Raw genomic sequence first — 16,473 nt, forward strand, 5'->3', positions numbered from 1 at the left:
TCTGTTCAAATATACTTTCTTTGTTTCTTGGCCTCTTAGGTCTTTCTATTAAAAAAAATGTTAAGGTATCATATCCTTTTGCAATTTATGTGGCTCATGTGGAGACATGTTCTCTTCTCATTCTCTTCAAAGCATTGTCGCGGTTTTTGCGCAACTTATTCTGCAGAAGTTCTTTATTTGCTTTTATCTTTGTGCTTGATGTGCGTAAAAGCTGGAAAGGTTTCATCAGCTACACCTTCTAGGTTTTTGCCAAGTCAGCAATAACTTATCCACGGTATCTTTACAGAACAGGGAAAATCAGTCAGAGATGGCAAAGGTGGGTTTGGGACGTGATTACCTTGTTGCCAGAATAGGATCAACATGATTGGCATGTATTTCCTTCTAATACTTGGATTTTGCTTTCTGAAGAGCGTGGATATCGATCGTGAATGTAAATACATGTTTTTTGTTGTTGAAATTTGGTATCGTTTCCCAGGTTAAAAAAAGTAACTTGGGTGGTAATTCCAAACATCTGTAATGGGAGGCAACAGGGTATAAGAAACATAGTTTCTGAATAAACACACTTCTCACTGCTCTGCATGACATGTCTCATTAATTAGGAATGCAGGGAGCAGAAGCTTTTATGGAATTCCCTTTCTTTGAGAACTTGACAGACCATGTTCTGGAAGCAGAGTAAGGCGCTCTTATTTCAGGTTGCCTTTAGGTAGGAGAACAAATTAAGAATTAATTAGCTTTTTGATCTATCTCTGTTATTATAAGGCTCAAGAGCCCTTACTGCCATGAGGTGCCTTTGATCAGGCTAGGCTTGTGAGTTGCTTGTAGCCCTGCTTGGGTAGATACTTGCTTCAGTATCCCAGAGCCTAATAAATGTTTCATTTAGATTGCTGAAGTACATTATTTGTGGGGCTGCCCTTGTAGACAGTCCAGAAACTTCCACTCATGCAAAAAGCTGCAGCAAAAGGTACTACAGGTAGTCCTCAACTTACAACTGTTCGTTTAACAATGGTCTGAAGTTACGATGGCCTCAGAATGGGTGCTTTATGGCCTGTAAAACACTTCCAAATGTCGCAAAAGGTTGCACTCCCCCCCGTGGTCACATGATCGCATTTGGGCGCTTGCATTTACGACCGGTCGCAGCATCCCGTGGTCATGTGATCACATTTTGTGACATTCTTTGCCATTTTCCAGCAGAAAACGCCCATTGGGGAAGCTGGATTCACTTAACGACCATGGTGATTCTCTTATCTACCTGTGATTTGCTTAATGACCACTGTAAAAAATGGTTGTAAGATCTTATCCGATCACGTGGTGACTCAACTTATGACCACAATGACCTATGATGGAAATTCTGGTCCCAGCTGTGGTTGTAAGTCAAGGACTACCTGTAGAAGGTGGTGCTATATTCATATTAACACAAGTTCTGCAAAACCTTCACTGCTTCACAGTCAGCTTCCATTCCTGATACAGGGTACTAGTATTTATTTATTTTTCAAATATCTCAGGCTGCCTGACTCCATAATGACTGACCAGCGTACAATATTAAAAACAGTTGAAAACACTACAGCCAGCAGAAAAGAAAGAGGGACATCCATAGGGAGCAATAACATCCTAACTGTCAACACCATATATGCCCCAGAGGGGCCTGCCACATTCCATAGCTAAGAGCCTGAGGGAAGGGCCAGGTTTTCAAGGCTCACTTAAATAAGGTGAGGCTGGGGAATTCTGGGAGTTGAAGTCCACACCTCTTAAAGTTGCCAAGGTTGAGAAACCCTGGGGTAGGGGATGCTGTTCCAGAGTGTAGGCTTTCTCCTTATAAAGCCCTTCATGATTTGGGACCGCAGTATCCAAAGGACTGACTTACCCTATTTGTTGTGGTTGCCCCTCCATGCCAAGCTGCATGTTACGTGTTTGCCTAGGAGTTAGTTGGTGTTTTTAGTAGGAAGGCCTTTATTTTGAAATCCTATCCAGTGAGCACACTAGGCATCTACTTAATCATTCTTCCAGCATCAGGCAAAGACCTTTTTATTATCCTAGGCCTTTTAATATGTTAGTATTTTCCTTAATCTCACAACACATGGACAGACTCAACCATAGTTTCAACTGGGAAGCTGTGAGCATCCTAAACCAAGCCAAATCCAAAAACGCCAGAGAATTCCTGGAGGCCTGGCACTCAGACAAAGCAGCCATCAACAGACACATAGAGGGAAACAACATTTCCATACCATTCAAAAGAGACAACAGAAAAGCCAAAAGACCAGGACCCTCCCTCGCCAGCAATCAACACCCAGATATGCAAAGGTCAACACTAGGATTAACCCCAGATGAGCCATCAAACAGCACAATACACCCTCACCAAGGAACTATCAACTCAGGCAATCAACCAAGCAGCAAACAACAGCCCAATCAAGGAACTCCCAGGGAGAGAACAACCCCCCCAGCAACACAAGCAGGGTAAGCCCCGGTATATAAGCTGAGAGCAAGGCCCACTCCCTCTTTGCACTGAAGATGTTGCCCAGCCTGGCAATGAAACGTCTGCAAGAAAACAACGAGGCTCAGAGAGCACCAGGGACGCCACAGCTCAACCCTGAGCTACAAATATTCGCTTTGATTAGTATTTTAAATATATGTGTTTCATAGAAGGTTTTAATCTGTCTCTGATTTTATTGTATATTGCATTTTTAATTATTTTAATTTAAAAAAGCACATACCGAGATTTTAATTTGTTGTGCACTGTCCTGGGAAAACTCAGTTTTGAAAGGCAGCATATAATTTTTTAAAAAATTAGAAATAAATGTCACTTGCCTCAGCCTAAACTTTCAGTGAAGACAAGAGCCATTCCACATATGTTTTCTTGAATATATTTTCCACTCAAAAAGTGACCCTGTGATGACTCAGCTTTTTGCTACACAATTGTTTTGTTCAAAGTCTGTCTTCGATCGCAAAATTAGTATCTGAAAAATTCCCTAAAATAAAGCTTTGGCATAATTATCTTTTGTTCCTTGATCATGGAGAGCTGATGAGGTTGAATGCCCTTTTTTTTTGTTCTTACAGTGAGAACAGTTGAACCAGTTGCCATTACAGCCTTGATGAATGAGGTTTGAGTTTCTCAGTTAGGAAACGAAAGCGCTCTTAAAACCTATATCTGCAGCTGTAACTTTTATATTTCCAACAGCTTTACATTTCCTACTTTGAAAAGCTGCCTGACTGGTGTATAATTTCAGTGGTAAAATTAAAAACGTCAGTTATTTCCACGTGCATTTTCTACAGCTCAAGGCTTACTGTTCTGCAGATATTCTCATGTTACTAGGTAATTATCACTTTCTGCTATAAACAAATACCGTTTTTGTATCACTTCTTTAATCACAATCTTTCAGTTTCTTGGTTGAGTCTTAATGCTGTTTTTAAAACTCTGTTTAAGGCTGCTGTGTATGATTGTGAAACATGAATTGATTAAACTCTTTTGGGATATAGCTTTTAATTTATGCATCTGGAATGAGGGCTGAAAGCCTCGTGGCATGCTATACACAAATGACCTCCAAAAGTGAAATTCTCTGGAAGAGTTGGATTTCCATGATCCCGTGATGGTTTGGGATTTGTGGAAATTCAAATTCAACCCATTTGAAGTGTGCCTATTTGTAGAGAGTTGTTTTGTGCTGTGGAGGCTACTTTTAACTACACGGTTACGTTTTCTAGCTACAGTCAATTACAAATTATGGTTAGAAGTTTTCTGTCTTTAACCTTAGTTTGCTCTTTGTGATGGTAACAGTTCAAGGTGATGCAAATTAATTGCTTTCAGAAGTAAAAGTCAGGGAGAGAAATGATCATTTAGTTCTTGGGAGTGGACTTGGTCTAATTCTCTAGCATACTAAGAAAATCTGGCAATGTTTGCCTGTGTCAGTTTTGCCTTATATAAATAGATTGCAATTTTGTAATAGTTACACTGTAACAAATGATTACCTAATCACCCTTCCAAAGTGAAGAACCAGATTAAAGTTTTGGTTTTTAAATACAATCAAATGAAAATTTCCAGGCGTGTATGTTTGGAGAGCAGGATAGATTTAAATCTCTTCACAGAGAACTTTATGTGCTGATGTAGAATGTGGAAATTAAGGTACAAAGTGCAGTTTGGATTTTGCTGTATTTTATTATGGGTGTTTGCTGTTGCTAAAAACACTTGCACTGTGTTCACAAGTCAAGGGTGGAAGTAAATTGAAAGACTAGCATAATGTTCTCATCTTTTTCAAAATGTTTCCTTGATTTATTACTACTTGTATCTTGAATCAAACAGCCATTGTCTTGGTATACTTTTGAGGTTAGTAAAATGGAAAAAACAGTTTATTGTTGGCAATTTTAAAAATTTGCTGCAGCTTTTTATAAAAGAAGCTAAAGTGTCAGACTGTTAAGCAGAACCTTAAAGATGATAGAGTAGCTGATTCATTAAAATACTATCAAATGAAGTTCGTAACATTCTAGCAGTTTTCTAAATATTTAAATAGTGGGTTCTTCTTTGTTTCTACCAACTTAATTTTGCTTTTAGCAGGACAAATACAAAACCACAATTAACAATAAGTTCTGTCAGTGTTCAGCCACAAACAGATGATGGCTATATTCCAGCTGTGTCTTCAATTTATGCTGATCCAATTGGGTTCAGTAAGCCTAGTCCTGTACTGTATAAAATACAGAGCAGTACCTTTACAACATATTTGTTAAGTTCCGAGTTGTTGTGCAAAGATAAAATATTTGAAGGCCAATTCATGAAGCTCAATATTAGAAAGATGATTATGTTAGAATAGAATGAGGATTTAGTGTAAAGACTGATATTAATGAAATGACAAAAGTAAGTTCAGTTAATAGGTTACTGTGTTCTTGCAAATTTGAAGTCACAGAACTGGGGAAAAATAATTAATGGCTGTTAGCCATGAGAATCCCAAACAATTAGGTACCAACATTAGTCTTTTAAAATGTCAAGTTTTTTTGTTCTTTGATGTTAAAGTTGGTCTGCATGCTGTCTTACACTGAGTCAAGCCATTATTTCATCTAGCACAGGACAGTTTACTCCTATCTGTTTGCCAGAGGATTACTTGAAATTCATAGAGACGTTATTCCGTTATTCCATTCTTGTTACCTGAGATCCTTTTCATTTGGGAGTATAACATGATGTATTCTGTCTGAAAGTTCTAGGTTCTACAGTAGATACTGTGTATTCTGTAGGCCAGCTATTCATTTTACCATCTAATGGAGAAAATGCTTAATCTTCATGGAAGTTGTGGCACTCTGCACCATTTCATGTGAAACCTTGATTCTTTAAGTCTTCCTGACACTTCCTGTGCACTGTGTGCCTTTGTATTATACTTGGATTTGTTCATTCTTTTAGTGTTTACAGAGACTAACTCTACTTGACCTTGACATCTCAGAAAGCTAAACAAAATGGGGTGGGGTGGGATACAGAATGTTCCTATCTTATTTTTCTTAATGATGACCCTACATGAGGGGTTGTGGTTAATACTATGGAATGGTTTGTCAGATCCCCCAGCAGGCCTGAAGCACAACAGAAGATTGAGTCAAGTGGCTTGAATCTACTGTTCAATTCTAAACATGAATACTAGGAAGTTAATCTCACAGAATTTAGAAAGACTTTCCAATACATCTGTTTATTCAGCATTGCTCTTGTTCTCTTAATCCAACCCTTAGATGTTGGATGTTCTTTGCATATAGGGTCAGATCCAAATGGCCAGGTATAAAAGTGAATATTTAGGCAATTTATTTTTCAATTTGGATGCCATCTGACTCCAACTGACTCTAGTTGGTTCACAACAATAACATAAAAACAGCAGAACACAAACAATTGTCCAAAACAAGTACAAAAATAATGACAAACTAATCACAAGGTGGCAATCCAACAACAAGGATACATAAAACATCACAAACAGTGGAATCCCATCCACCCTACCCCAAGGTTTGGGTAAATAGTCAGATCATTAAGGCTCTTTGGAATGATACCAGGGTGGGACCATACAGGTCTCGAGGGACCTTATTCCAGTGGGCAGATGCCACTACAGAGAAAATGCACTTCCTGGGTCCTGAATGATGACACTTTGATTAAGGAAATCCAGAGCACACCAGCTCTTCCAGATTGTACCAGATGGGTAGAAGCCATGGAAGACAGGTAGCCAGGCCCTATGCCATTTATCTCCTGCTTCACTTCAAATAGACTTTAGGCAGTGTACAGGAGCTAAAAAATTAAAATAAATTTCAAAACAATTGTGTTACTACATAAGCCAATATTTCACATATTTTGGAAGTAATCTGCGGACTCCAGGCAGTGTACATCAGTCTTCAACGGCTATACATGGGGCTGCCCTTGAATCGCATCCAGAAGCTTCAACTAGTCCAGACTGCAGTGGCACAGGCAGTGATGGGCATGCCTTGGTATGCCCATGCAACACCTCTGCTTCGTGAGCCGCACTGGTTGCCAGTTTACATCCGGGGGCTGGTTGTTACCTATAAAGACCTACATGGCAGAGGGCCTGGTTACTTGAGGGACTGCCTGTCTCCCATGACATCTGCCTGGCTGATTTGATCTGGTGGGGTTGGTACACTCCAGGTTCCTTCAATAAGCAATGCCATGTATCAGGACCCTGGAAGTGTGCCTCCTCTGTTGTAGCACCTGCCCTATGGAATGAGGTTCCCCCAAATCCAAATGGTCCCATCTTGCTGGTGTTTTGAAGGGGCCTGAAGACCTGGCTCTTCACTCAGGCCTTTAGTGAGGATGATTGAAGCCTCCTTTTAACTTAGGTTGTTTTCTTTTGTTTCCACCCAGTTTGTTATTCCATTTCTCCCCTTTCTTGTTGTTGTTTTTATTGTCCTGTTTTCATGTGTTAAATCATTTGTAAATCACCCGGAAATGCTGGGCGTCAGGCAGCATATAAATTTAATAATAAATTCAGAGTGAAAACAAAAAGACAAACATATGCTTAATAGAAATCCCCCAGGTGGCGATTGGAAACATTCAGTCCTGGTTCAAAGCACCCTGGAAGAGTGGTGCTTTAATCGCTTTATGGAATTCCAGAAGGGAAGGGGCTGAAGGCAAGAAGTTCCAAAGTGTAGGCACTGCAGTAGCAAAGGCCTGCTGCCTGGACCACGTCCTCCGAATCTCCCTGTGATGTTTGTGCTAATTTAACACTAGTGATGATGGCTCGACATTAATCAGTCCCCAAAGGCGTCATGGAACAGCCATATTTTTACAAGCTTCTGGAAAAGAAGGGAGGTAGGCTGTTCCAAGGGTGGGGAGCTCCTACAGAGAAAGCCCACTGTTAGAGTTAGGTATCAGATGGTCAGAGTCTGTCTGGGAAAGGTGATCTTTTAAATAGGTCTTTAAAGGTCACCACCACCACCTTCAATTGAATCTGAAACAAACTGGCAACCAGTGTAGCTCCCTCAGCAGTGGTGTAACATGGCAATATGTTTATAACACTTCATTTATACCAGCTGAAGTTTCTGGGTGGTTTTGAAAGGCATCTCTGTTAGAGGAAATGATAGTGTTGTAGTGCAACTGAGGAGTACGGCAGGGCTGTCTACTCTCACCCTACCTATTCAGCTTGTACGCAGAACACATCATGCGACATGCTGGGCTTGAGGAATCCAAGGCTGGAGTTAAAATCGCTGGAAGAAACATTAACAATCTCAGATATGCAGGTGATACTACTTTGATAGCTGAAGGTGAAGAGGAACTGAGGAGCCTTATGATGAAGGTGAAAGAAGAAAGTGCAAAAGCTGGCTTGCAGCTAAACCTCAAAAAAACCAAGATTATGGCAACCAGCTTGATGGATAACTGGCAAATAGAGGGAGAAAATGTAGAAGCAGTGAAAGACTTTGTATTTCTAGGTGTGAAGATTACTGCAGATGCTGACTGCAGCCAGGAAATCAGAAGACGCTTAATCCTTGGGAGAAGAGCAATGACCAATCTCGATAAAATAGTTAAGAGCAGAGACATCACACTGACAACCAAGGTCCGCATAGTTAAAGCAATGGTGTTCCCCGTAGTAACGTATGGCTGCGAGAGCTGGACCATAAGGAAGGCTGAGCGAAGGAAGATAGATGCTTTTGAACTGTGGTGTTGGAGGAAAATTCTGAGAGTGCCTTGGACTGCAAGGAGATCAAACCAGTCCATCCTCCAGGAAATAAAGCCAGACTGCTCACTTGAGGGAATGATATTAAAGGCCAAACTGAAATACTTTGGCCACATAATGAGAAGACAGGACACCCTGGAGAAGATGCTGATGCTAGGGAGAGTGGAAGGCAAAAGGAAGAGGGGCCGACCAAGGGCAAGGTGGATGGATGATATTCTAGAGGTGACGGGCTCGTCCCTGGGGGAGCTGGGGGTGTTGACGACCAACAGGAAGCTCTGGCATGGGCTGGTCCATGAAGTCACGAAGAGTCGGAAGTGACTGAACGAATAAACAACAAAAACAAAGTGCAACTGAGAGGCAGACAGGGGCATGAGTGATGGGCCTCAGTGTATCTTGTGCCAGATAAAATCACAATTGGTGTACTAGCTGAAGCTCAGCAAAGGCTCTCCTGGCCACAGCCTCCATCTGCTCCTACAGCGAATAGGGGCAATTTTATCCACAAAATGTTTGGTCAGCTAAGTGTAACACAGACTAATAGGCTGTTCTGGCCCGTCCTTTTTTCATTAAGTTTGGACTAGTGCAGTTGCCTAACTCTCCACAAACCAAGTATGGCAGAGAAGCTCCTTGTTGCCTTATCAGCCTTATAGATTTGAGCTCATAACTCTGTGTGGTTGTACTTTTCATTTTTCCCCAGCATTGCTCCAGGCATCTCTTCATCTGTGTCATTTTCCACAGCTTTTTAGAAAATCAAGAAACTGATTAGGATTGGTGGGCAGGGAGAGAGCGTTCCGGAATCATCTTGTATAGCACCTTGTTCACCTCTGTATTTTAGAGGTGAACAGAACATTGAACGGAACTATATTTGAGTCCCTTGGGAAATTTGGAAACCTCTGGATCCATCAAGTGCTCTGGTGGGCCATCTAAATCTAACCACCCAGAGCCCCTCCTTGGAGGGAGATGGGCGGTGATAAATTTGATTAATAAAATAATAAATCACCTTGTCTTCCCAAGGAGCCTAGTGGGTCCAGTCAAGTCCATTGTTACAAGGAAGTGATTGTGTTCATTGTGTTTCCATTTTTATTTGAAGAGTCTCCTTTGCCCAGAGGCTCATAATTGTGCCTTGGCCTACCAAGGCAGCCGTCATCTGTGTTTTCACTGAGCCTTGCGCTAACTTCTTTGTGCCATTCAGATGACTTGAAGGATAGTATCTCTCGGCACGTCAAGATACGAAACATAACAGCATCTAAAGAAGTCTGTTCTGTTTTGGGGCCTGCTCCAAAGCTCTCCAGTGGCGAACATCCTCTTGTTACCCCTTTATGCTCCAAAGGGAAGGAGAAAGTCTTATCTCGTACTGTGGTCTGCAGCAGGCCAAAACTGATGCTAGTCATAAGTTCATTGTGACCTGAGTGTTTTTCTCTTCCACAATTCATAGAGAAATTGAAGGAGAGGGCTTGTGTGCTGGTGGACATCCTGTCGTCTTAGGGTATTCATCTCCTTTGCAGAAGGCTTCTACACGTGCCCTTCACCCTGACTCCTTCACCCTGACTACTAAACAGTTCAGTGGTCAAATCACATTCTGTGGCTGAGACTCTTTCCAGGGATATCAAATATATTTAATAACTCTTCTTGTTGGCTAGTTTCACTTCAAACAACTACTTAAAGTCTCTTAAATTAGTATTGATTTTAAACACTAGCCTAATAGGTACTGGTGATGACAGACTTTATATTCAGAAGAGAGTAGGAACAGTCTTTTTTCACCTCTGAGCCCAGTACGAGACAAGTTGGGCTGCTAGAGAAGTCAAATATCTGCTGTTTACAACATGGACATGCTATCTTCCGTCAGTTCTTAGTGGTAATGTACTTTGCTGAGTAGTAAATTTTCTCGTGTTATTTACAAGCTTATCTAAGGTGCTGTGAAGGAAAATAAATCCTAGGGAAAAGGAATGATTTGGACCGCGTATCCCACTAATTATGGGAGCGCTCGTATTGTGTGTTGTGATTACCGGTTTTCATGTCTTCTGCTATTAAGCTGCTGTCCCATCACCAGGCTTTTCTTGTTGACAGTGCTTAGAGGGAATGCTACTAAAACTGAAGATTGAATTGTAACCCAATTTTCTCATCAGGTTATATAGTAGTGCTTTTCAAACTCTCTGCTTTCAGGGGTTTATAGAGGATTTTGAGCAAGTTCTAGCATAAAAACTGGCCAGGCCTATAGGGTATCATTGCTACCCTGCATGAGTGGTGAATAGTCCATACTCTGAACAATTCTGTACATTACAGAGATAGTTTATGGAACGTATAGGCAAGCTGTTGTTCAGGAAAGCTCGTCACTGAGGAACTAGGTTTGAAGACTAGTGATGTAGAATAACAGATAGTTTCAGTCTCTGGAAATGATGTATATTTATTGCGTTTTTAAGAATCAGTTCAGTTACTGTTTCTCTTTCGCAGGTAGACGATGTGGCAGGGCCCGTATCATCTGCTTTGATTAGGGATTTGAAACTGCTAATTCGTAGCAAAATCAAATGACTTCAATGCAATTGTGCCCAACGTGAATTTATGAAAATGTTCTCTCTTTCTGGCTCAGTGTACTTTTCCCATAAGGAAAAACCTCACTGATCCCTGACATTTGACAAATTTAATTATTGACCTAGGCTTCTGCCTTGTTAACTTTATGGAATGTTTTGAGCTACTTCTAATGTTATGTTTATGACTTGTGTTTCAAAAAAAAATATGGTAAGGGCCATGAAATAATTAAGACAGGGTGATTACCAGAAGAGTGTAACTTTTGCAACTTTTTACAAATACATTCACAATGGTTACTAGTTTGCAGAATCTGTTACTAACCTGCTGGAGGCTGGCAACAAAAGAATAATATTCTAGATTGCTGGGCACAGAAAGGGGTGCAGTAACCAAAAATTCAATACTTGGCACTAGGGGTGTGTGTGTGTGTGTGTGTGTGTGTGTGTGTGTATAGTAGTGGGATACTACTGTTCTGTTGTTTGAACGCTTGTATGAGCGTTGGTGATGATGCATGGACACTGCTTTAATTACTTATGGTTGCTCTGTTGAATGTGCTTGTTTTAACTTAAGAATTCATGAATAGTATGTCAAGAGAACCTCCATATTAAAAATTACTTATAATAGTCAATATCTGGGCTGTATTCTCTATGTTGAAAATTCTCTGTCAAAGAGAACTGGTATTAGAGAAGCCCTACTTTACTCAAACTGTCCATGCAGTTAAGTATCTTTTTTTCCTATAGTGGCTAACCAGGTGGCCCATTAGCAGGGCACGAAGGTGGTACAGTGTGTATTAATTTGATTTATATGCCCCCTTCCAACTCTGGTGGATCCTTAAGGTACCTAACAAAATTTGGAAATGCAAACAGAATGCATTGAATAAAAAACACAGATTAAAATTGTGTCCCTCGCCTGAATACTGCAGCTCTTTGTGAGATTTTACTGTAAACTGCCCAGAGTCCCTCTTTTGGGGGAGATGGGCAGTAACAACATTTGAATAATAATAATAATAATAATAATAATAATAATAATAATGAAAAATACGTGTTATGGAAAACATTCATTTATACAGCTTAAGGGCATCACTACTGATTGGATGTCTGTAACTCTCGGTTTCTTCTCTTTCTCACCTGTATCCTCCATTGTATTTCTTAGCACAGGAATGTGTGTTTGTGGAGAGAGTGTGAGCGAGTGTGCCTACGTAATAAAAAATGAGTGATAAATTTATTAAAGACTCTTATTGGTGATAACTGGAGAGCTGAGTTTCTTCCACTGAAACCAGAGGGCTCATTTCATCTTAGTAGTAACTGTGGGGAAAAAACCTTTATCTCAGAGGTCTTTATCTCAAAGATCTTGTAGTCTAAAATTTAACAGCGGCTGAGAGAAAAGATGTGCTCATATTTTACTGACATGGCAAATCCCTGACATCTCTGCTTAGACAGAAAGGTGATTTCTGTTTAAGAGCTGGAAAAGATGTCTGTTCTGAGACCATGGAGATTTGCAGCCTATCGGAAGACCAGATAAGACTCCTTCATGTATTTATACTTCAGGTGGCCTTTGTGTACACTTTAATATAAGCTATTTAGATGCTTCTTACACAAACTGTGAAAGCTTGATATTAATTTGGGTTTTTTGATCTCTGCAGATGAGGAAGATGGTGTCTGGGAAAATGGGCTTTCCTATGAATGTCGCACTCTGCTCTTCAAAGCAATTCACAACCTGGTGGAAAGATGTTTAATGAACCGGAACTTTGTGCGTATTGGGAAGTGGTTTGTGAAGCCTTATGAGAAGGATGAAAAACCTATAAATAAAAGGTAAGGTATCTTAGTGGATTTTTCCCTCCATTTTCTTTTCCCCTGTACCCTTTACTTGCAGCTTTAAAATAATGTATTTTTAGAAATAAATAGAAGAATAGGAAGTGGTGAACTGATGCTTCATTTGGTGCAGATTTTACATAGTGATAGAACTGATTTTCATATGTTTACAGCTTCCTAGAATAGAATCTGCCTCTGCAGCTATTCCTATATAAGACCTTTCTTTAATTTTGCATGTTCTGGTATCAGTGACGGCCGAGTTGCTTTTTTATCCTTTCCTTAGGCTGCCGTCAACTCAAAGTTATAGCTCTCACAGAGAAGAGATGCAAATAAATGCCATACCGAAGTCTTTTATTAAAATAGTTTTTTGGAATCATGACAGTAATGGCATGTAGCTATATTGGTCCATTAAAAAAATAAATGGAAAGGGCCATAATGAGATTGAACTTTTCATTAGGATCGAATGAAAGTCCGAAAGAATGTGAAAGCTTATTCATTGTTTTCTGATTTAACTGGACCTGAGAAAAGATAAATACATCACTGTTACTTTTAGATTTAGGAACAGAGGCTCTTACTTGTCCTCCATTGTACACTGTGTATGACCTTCACTGGCTCTTTTTTAAAGTCATTGTAAAATGACTTTATGGATTCTTGTATTTGTTAGGTATATTTTGCTTTGTTCTGGAGAATACAGAAGGTACAGTAGTTTGTATTTTGAAAATGGGATGTTCTGCAGGCCTTCAGAATCTTCCTGATAGAAACTCATTCAGTTATTTTGTTAAAAGAGTCAGTTCCCATAATTCTTACTGTGAATTGTGCAGCTGGAACTGTATATATGTTGCTGAATGTTCATTGGCTGTGAGTTCCTGGTTTGTGTGCAGTATTTTAGGATGAGCTCCTAAGAAGTTTTTGCGTAGGTATGGCAAAATGATCACTGTGAGAAGTATGAAGCAAGTTTGGTCTATGAGTTCACTTGTTCAGTATTAAAAATGTGTTGCATGTATACCTTTTATTTCATCCAAAGTTGTTAATAATGTCAGTTATGCTGTTTATGAACATTCATTTGTAGCCTGCACTGATTTTAACCTGGCACATAGTTACAGTTTTCTTCAGGAAGAATTCTTAACCTATTTTCATGTGGCATTCCTCAGTATAGTTTAATGTGGCAGTGTCAAGTACTGTTTGCATGTAGCAGTTGCTTTATGTAATTTCAATTCTGAAATTGCATGTGTTTTTTTTTTAGTTTTAGGTGGATTAAGTTTTTTTTAGCAACTGAAGTATTGATTAAATGGGATATCTGTTTTAAGAAGTCAATAAAAAGATATTTTTAAATAAAATTAAAATGGATGGTTTGATAGGTACCGCAGATATTAAGCAGCTAGCATTGCCAGTGAGATAACTGTTCAGTGCTCTTTAGAAATATTTTGTATTTATTCAGTTTGGAAGTGAGCGGATGAAAGAATCTGGACTGACACAATAAAGAAAATGTATGAAGGAGAGTCTACAGGTAGGAATAGGAAGCCAGAGAAAAGCCCCATTTGATCAGAACAAAGGCCCACCTCAGCGTTCTATATCCACAGACATCTGATGTTTCAGAGAGGAATCCATAAACCACAAATAAGCACAATTTCACCCCGTTATCCGTATTCCTCAGTAACAGGTTTAATATGGCATAGGACCCCTGAGGTTATAGCTATCATGGCAAATAACCATTAAAAACCTTTTCCTTTAGGACTTGGTTTAACCTCCTTTTGAAATCAAGCAAGTTGGTGGCCATCTCTACGTCCCATGATTATGAATTCTGTGGAATATCTATGTGCTGAGTTTAAAATGCTGAAGTTTTTGCAAAATAATTGTATTAATTTTAAGGTTACCATTTGAAACTACCCTTGCCTTAAATATTCAGATGATGGTAAAGGAATCTGCTTTGCAGAGATGCCTAGATAATCCATGGAAGCATTCAAATGGTGCTGTGTTCCGGTGGGAGTTCTGAAGAAAAGCAAATGAAGCTAGAAAGCCAACTGCACAAGGGGGCATTTTCTGAAAGCAAGGATATTTATTGGGCAATCATGAAGAGGAATTCACTTAAACCATAGTTCAGATTCTATCTTAGATAGGCCTGGCTTGTAACCTGGAATGCAGTGCAATGGAAAACAGCAGGTATATAGCTCAGACTCCAGTCTGAGTGAAGGCATCAGACAATAGGCCCAAAAAGAGCAGAAAGAACATTCCACTGAGCATCTGCTTTAATTGATTTGTCTTCTGCTCCCTTCATCTTTATGCAGCAAATACAGAAAACTGCAACAAAATGAGAATATTAGTAGCTGAAAACAGGAGAGAGTTACTTTGATTTCTAATATTTTGACTACAGGTAGTCCTCACTTAACAACCATTCATTTAGCAACTGTTCAGACTTATGACAGTGCTGAAAAACCCCAACTTATGACCGGTCCTCACACTTATGACCATCACAGCATCCTGTGGTCATGTGATCACCATGTTCAACCTTCCCAGCTGACTTACAGCAAGCAAAATCAGTAGGGAACCATGTGATTCGCTTAACAACCACATGGTTTGCTTAATGCCCTCGGTGATTTGCTTAACAGCTGCAAAAAAGATCATAAAATTGGGTTGGATTCACTTAATGACGGTTTCACTTAGCAACTGAAATTCCTGTTCCCAGTCGTGGTCTAAGCGAGGACTACCTGTAGTGACTTCTCCATTCTCTTCTGTCTTAACCCTGGATCAAAAGAGGCCATAAAGTCTGGAAATAAACACCTTTTACAAGTCCTATAAAAATACTGAGCAGCTCAGTGTTAATTGCTACTAGTGATTTGAGTACAGATTTAATCTGCTAACTTTAAGAGAACGCTGATGTCAAGCAAATATGGTCTGGGGAAGTTCTTAAGCACCTTCCAGGAAGTGATCCTTTGGATATTTTTCTTCCGTATTGCTTAGGACTTTCGATTTGAAAATATTATGGTTGCTGTGAGGGAACATGGAAAATTGAGATACCACTCCTTTTTCTTGGCCAGAGGCTACCTAATAATCTGCTTCCTAATCCTTTTTCGCTTGAGATGCCAAGGATATCTTTTTTTTTCCTGTTCTCAGTTTGTAAGTTTGAACTTGTGGTTAAAATGTAATTTTTTTTGCTATAAAATGGAATTTGCTATGTGTGCTGAGGTTGTATGAACATACAGCAGTCTCTTTCCTCTGCTCCCCAGACTCCGCTGGGAACAGGAGCCTGAAAAACATCCTGCGTCTTTAAATCTACAGCATAAAACTGTTAAAAAAACAAAAACTCTGTAGCAGTTTTGCATGAGTACATGATTATTTATGTTGTTGTTTTTGAGTGCATGGGATTTATCCATTTGGATGCTTCCAGGCTTACTGTTAAGATATTTTTAAAAATACGTTCTTAAAAACCATGCATTCTTTACATATTGGTTGCTTAAGGATGGTTGAAATTGTGTAAATTTCCTGGAGAAAAGCATGGTTATACACTCCCTCCATTGAAATAGAATATGGTGACCTCACCTTTAAAATGAATTCATGTAAAGTTTGCGATGCTGCTGCTGATTAGGTGGAAGGTTTAACAAACAATCCACTGATCACTGAATGGGCAGAAATAATTAGACTCTTAGGTATCTTTATACTCCGACTTCACCCTTCATGGTTCCCACTGATAACCGTCGTCTGAGGAAATCATTGAAAAAAACTCCACAGTGAGAGGCAGTTTTCCTTAAGGATTTCTGTTGTGGCTGAATTTCAGCCACTTCTCTTGCACAGCCGCTCCAGCTGAGGAGAACTTTTTGCTACTTGGAGGCAGCCTTAGTTTTATTTTGTTTCCCAGGAAAATATGTGAAACTTAAAAAGAAGTAAAATGTGTATGGACTCGTTTTTATCAAAGGAATGTTTTGTGGAGGGGAGAAATAGAGATTCCTCTATTCCTTTGCTGTTTAATTAGATATTAAGGCCACCCTGCCCTACGGGAAAGCTACAGTTGTCTTGCC

At 39.7% G+C, this 16,473-nt stretch overlaps 1 protein-coding gene across 2 annotated transcripts in view; it reads left to right on the forward strand.

Annotated features, from left to right (window-relative positions):
* Positions 1-16,473, forward strand: part of MED13 (mediator complex subunit 13) — a 114,799-nt gene that overhangs the window by 11,826 nt on the left and 86,500 nt on the right. For both annotated transcript variants that reach the window (XM_063296326.1, XM_063296318.1), the window contains exon 3: positions 12,292-12,460. In XM_063296326.1, coding sequence (XP_063152396.1) covers positions 12,292-12,460 — 169 coding nt within the window. The remainder of the gene's footprint in view (positions 1-12,291; positions 12,461-16,473) is intronic.

This window comes from Candoia aspera, chromosome 1, assembly GCF_035149785.1.
Source record: "Candoia aspera isolate rCanAsp1 chromosome 1, rCanAsp1.hap2, whole genome shotgun sequence".
In the NCBI taxonomy this organism is placed as follows: domain Eukaryota; kingdom Metazoa; phylum Chordata; class Lepidosauria; order Squamata; family Boidae; genus Candoia; species Candoia aspera.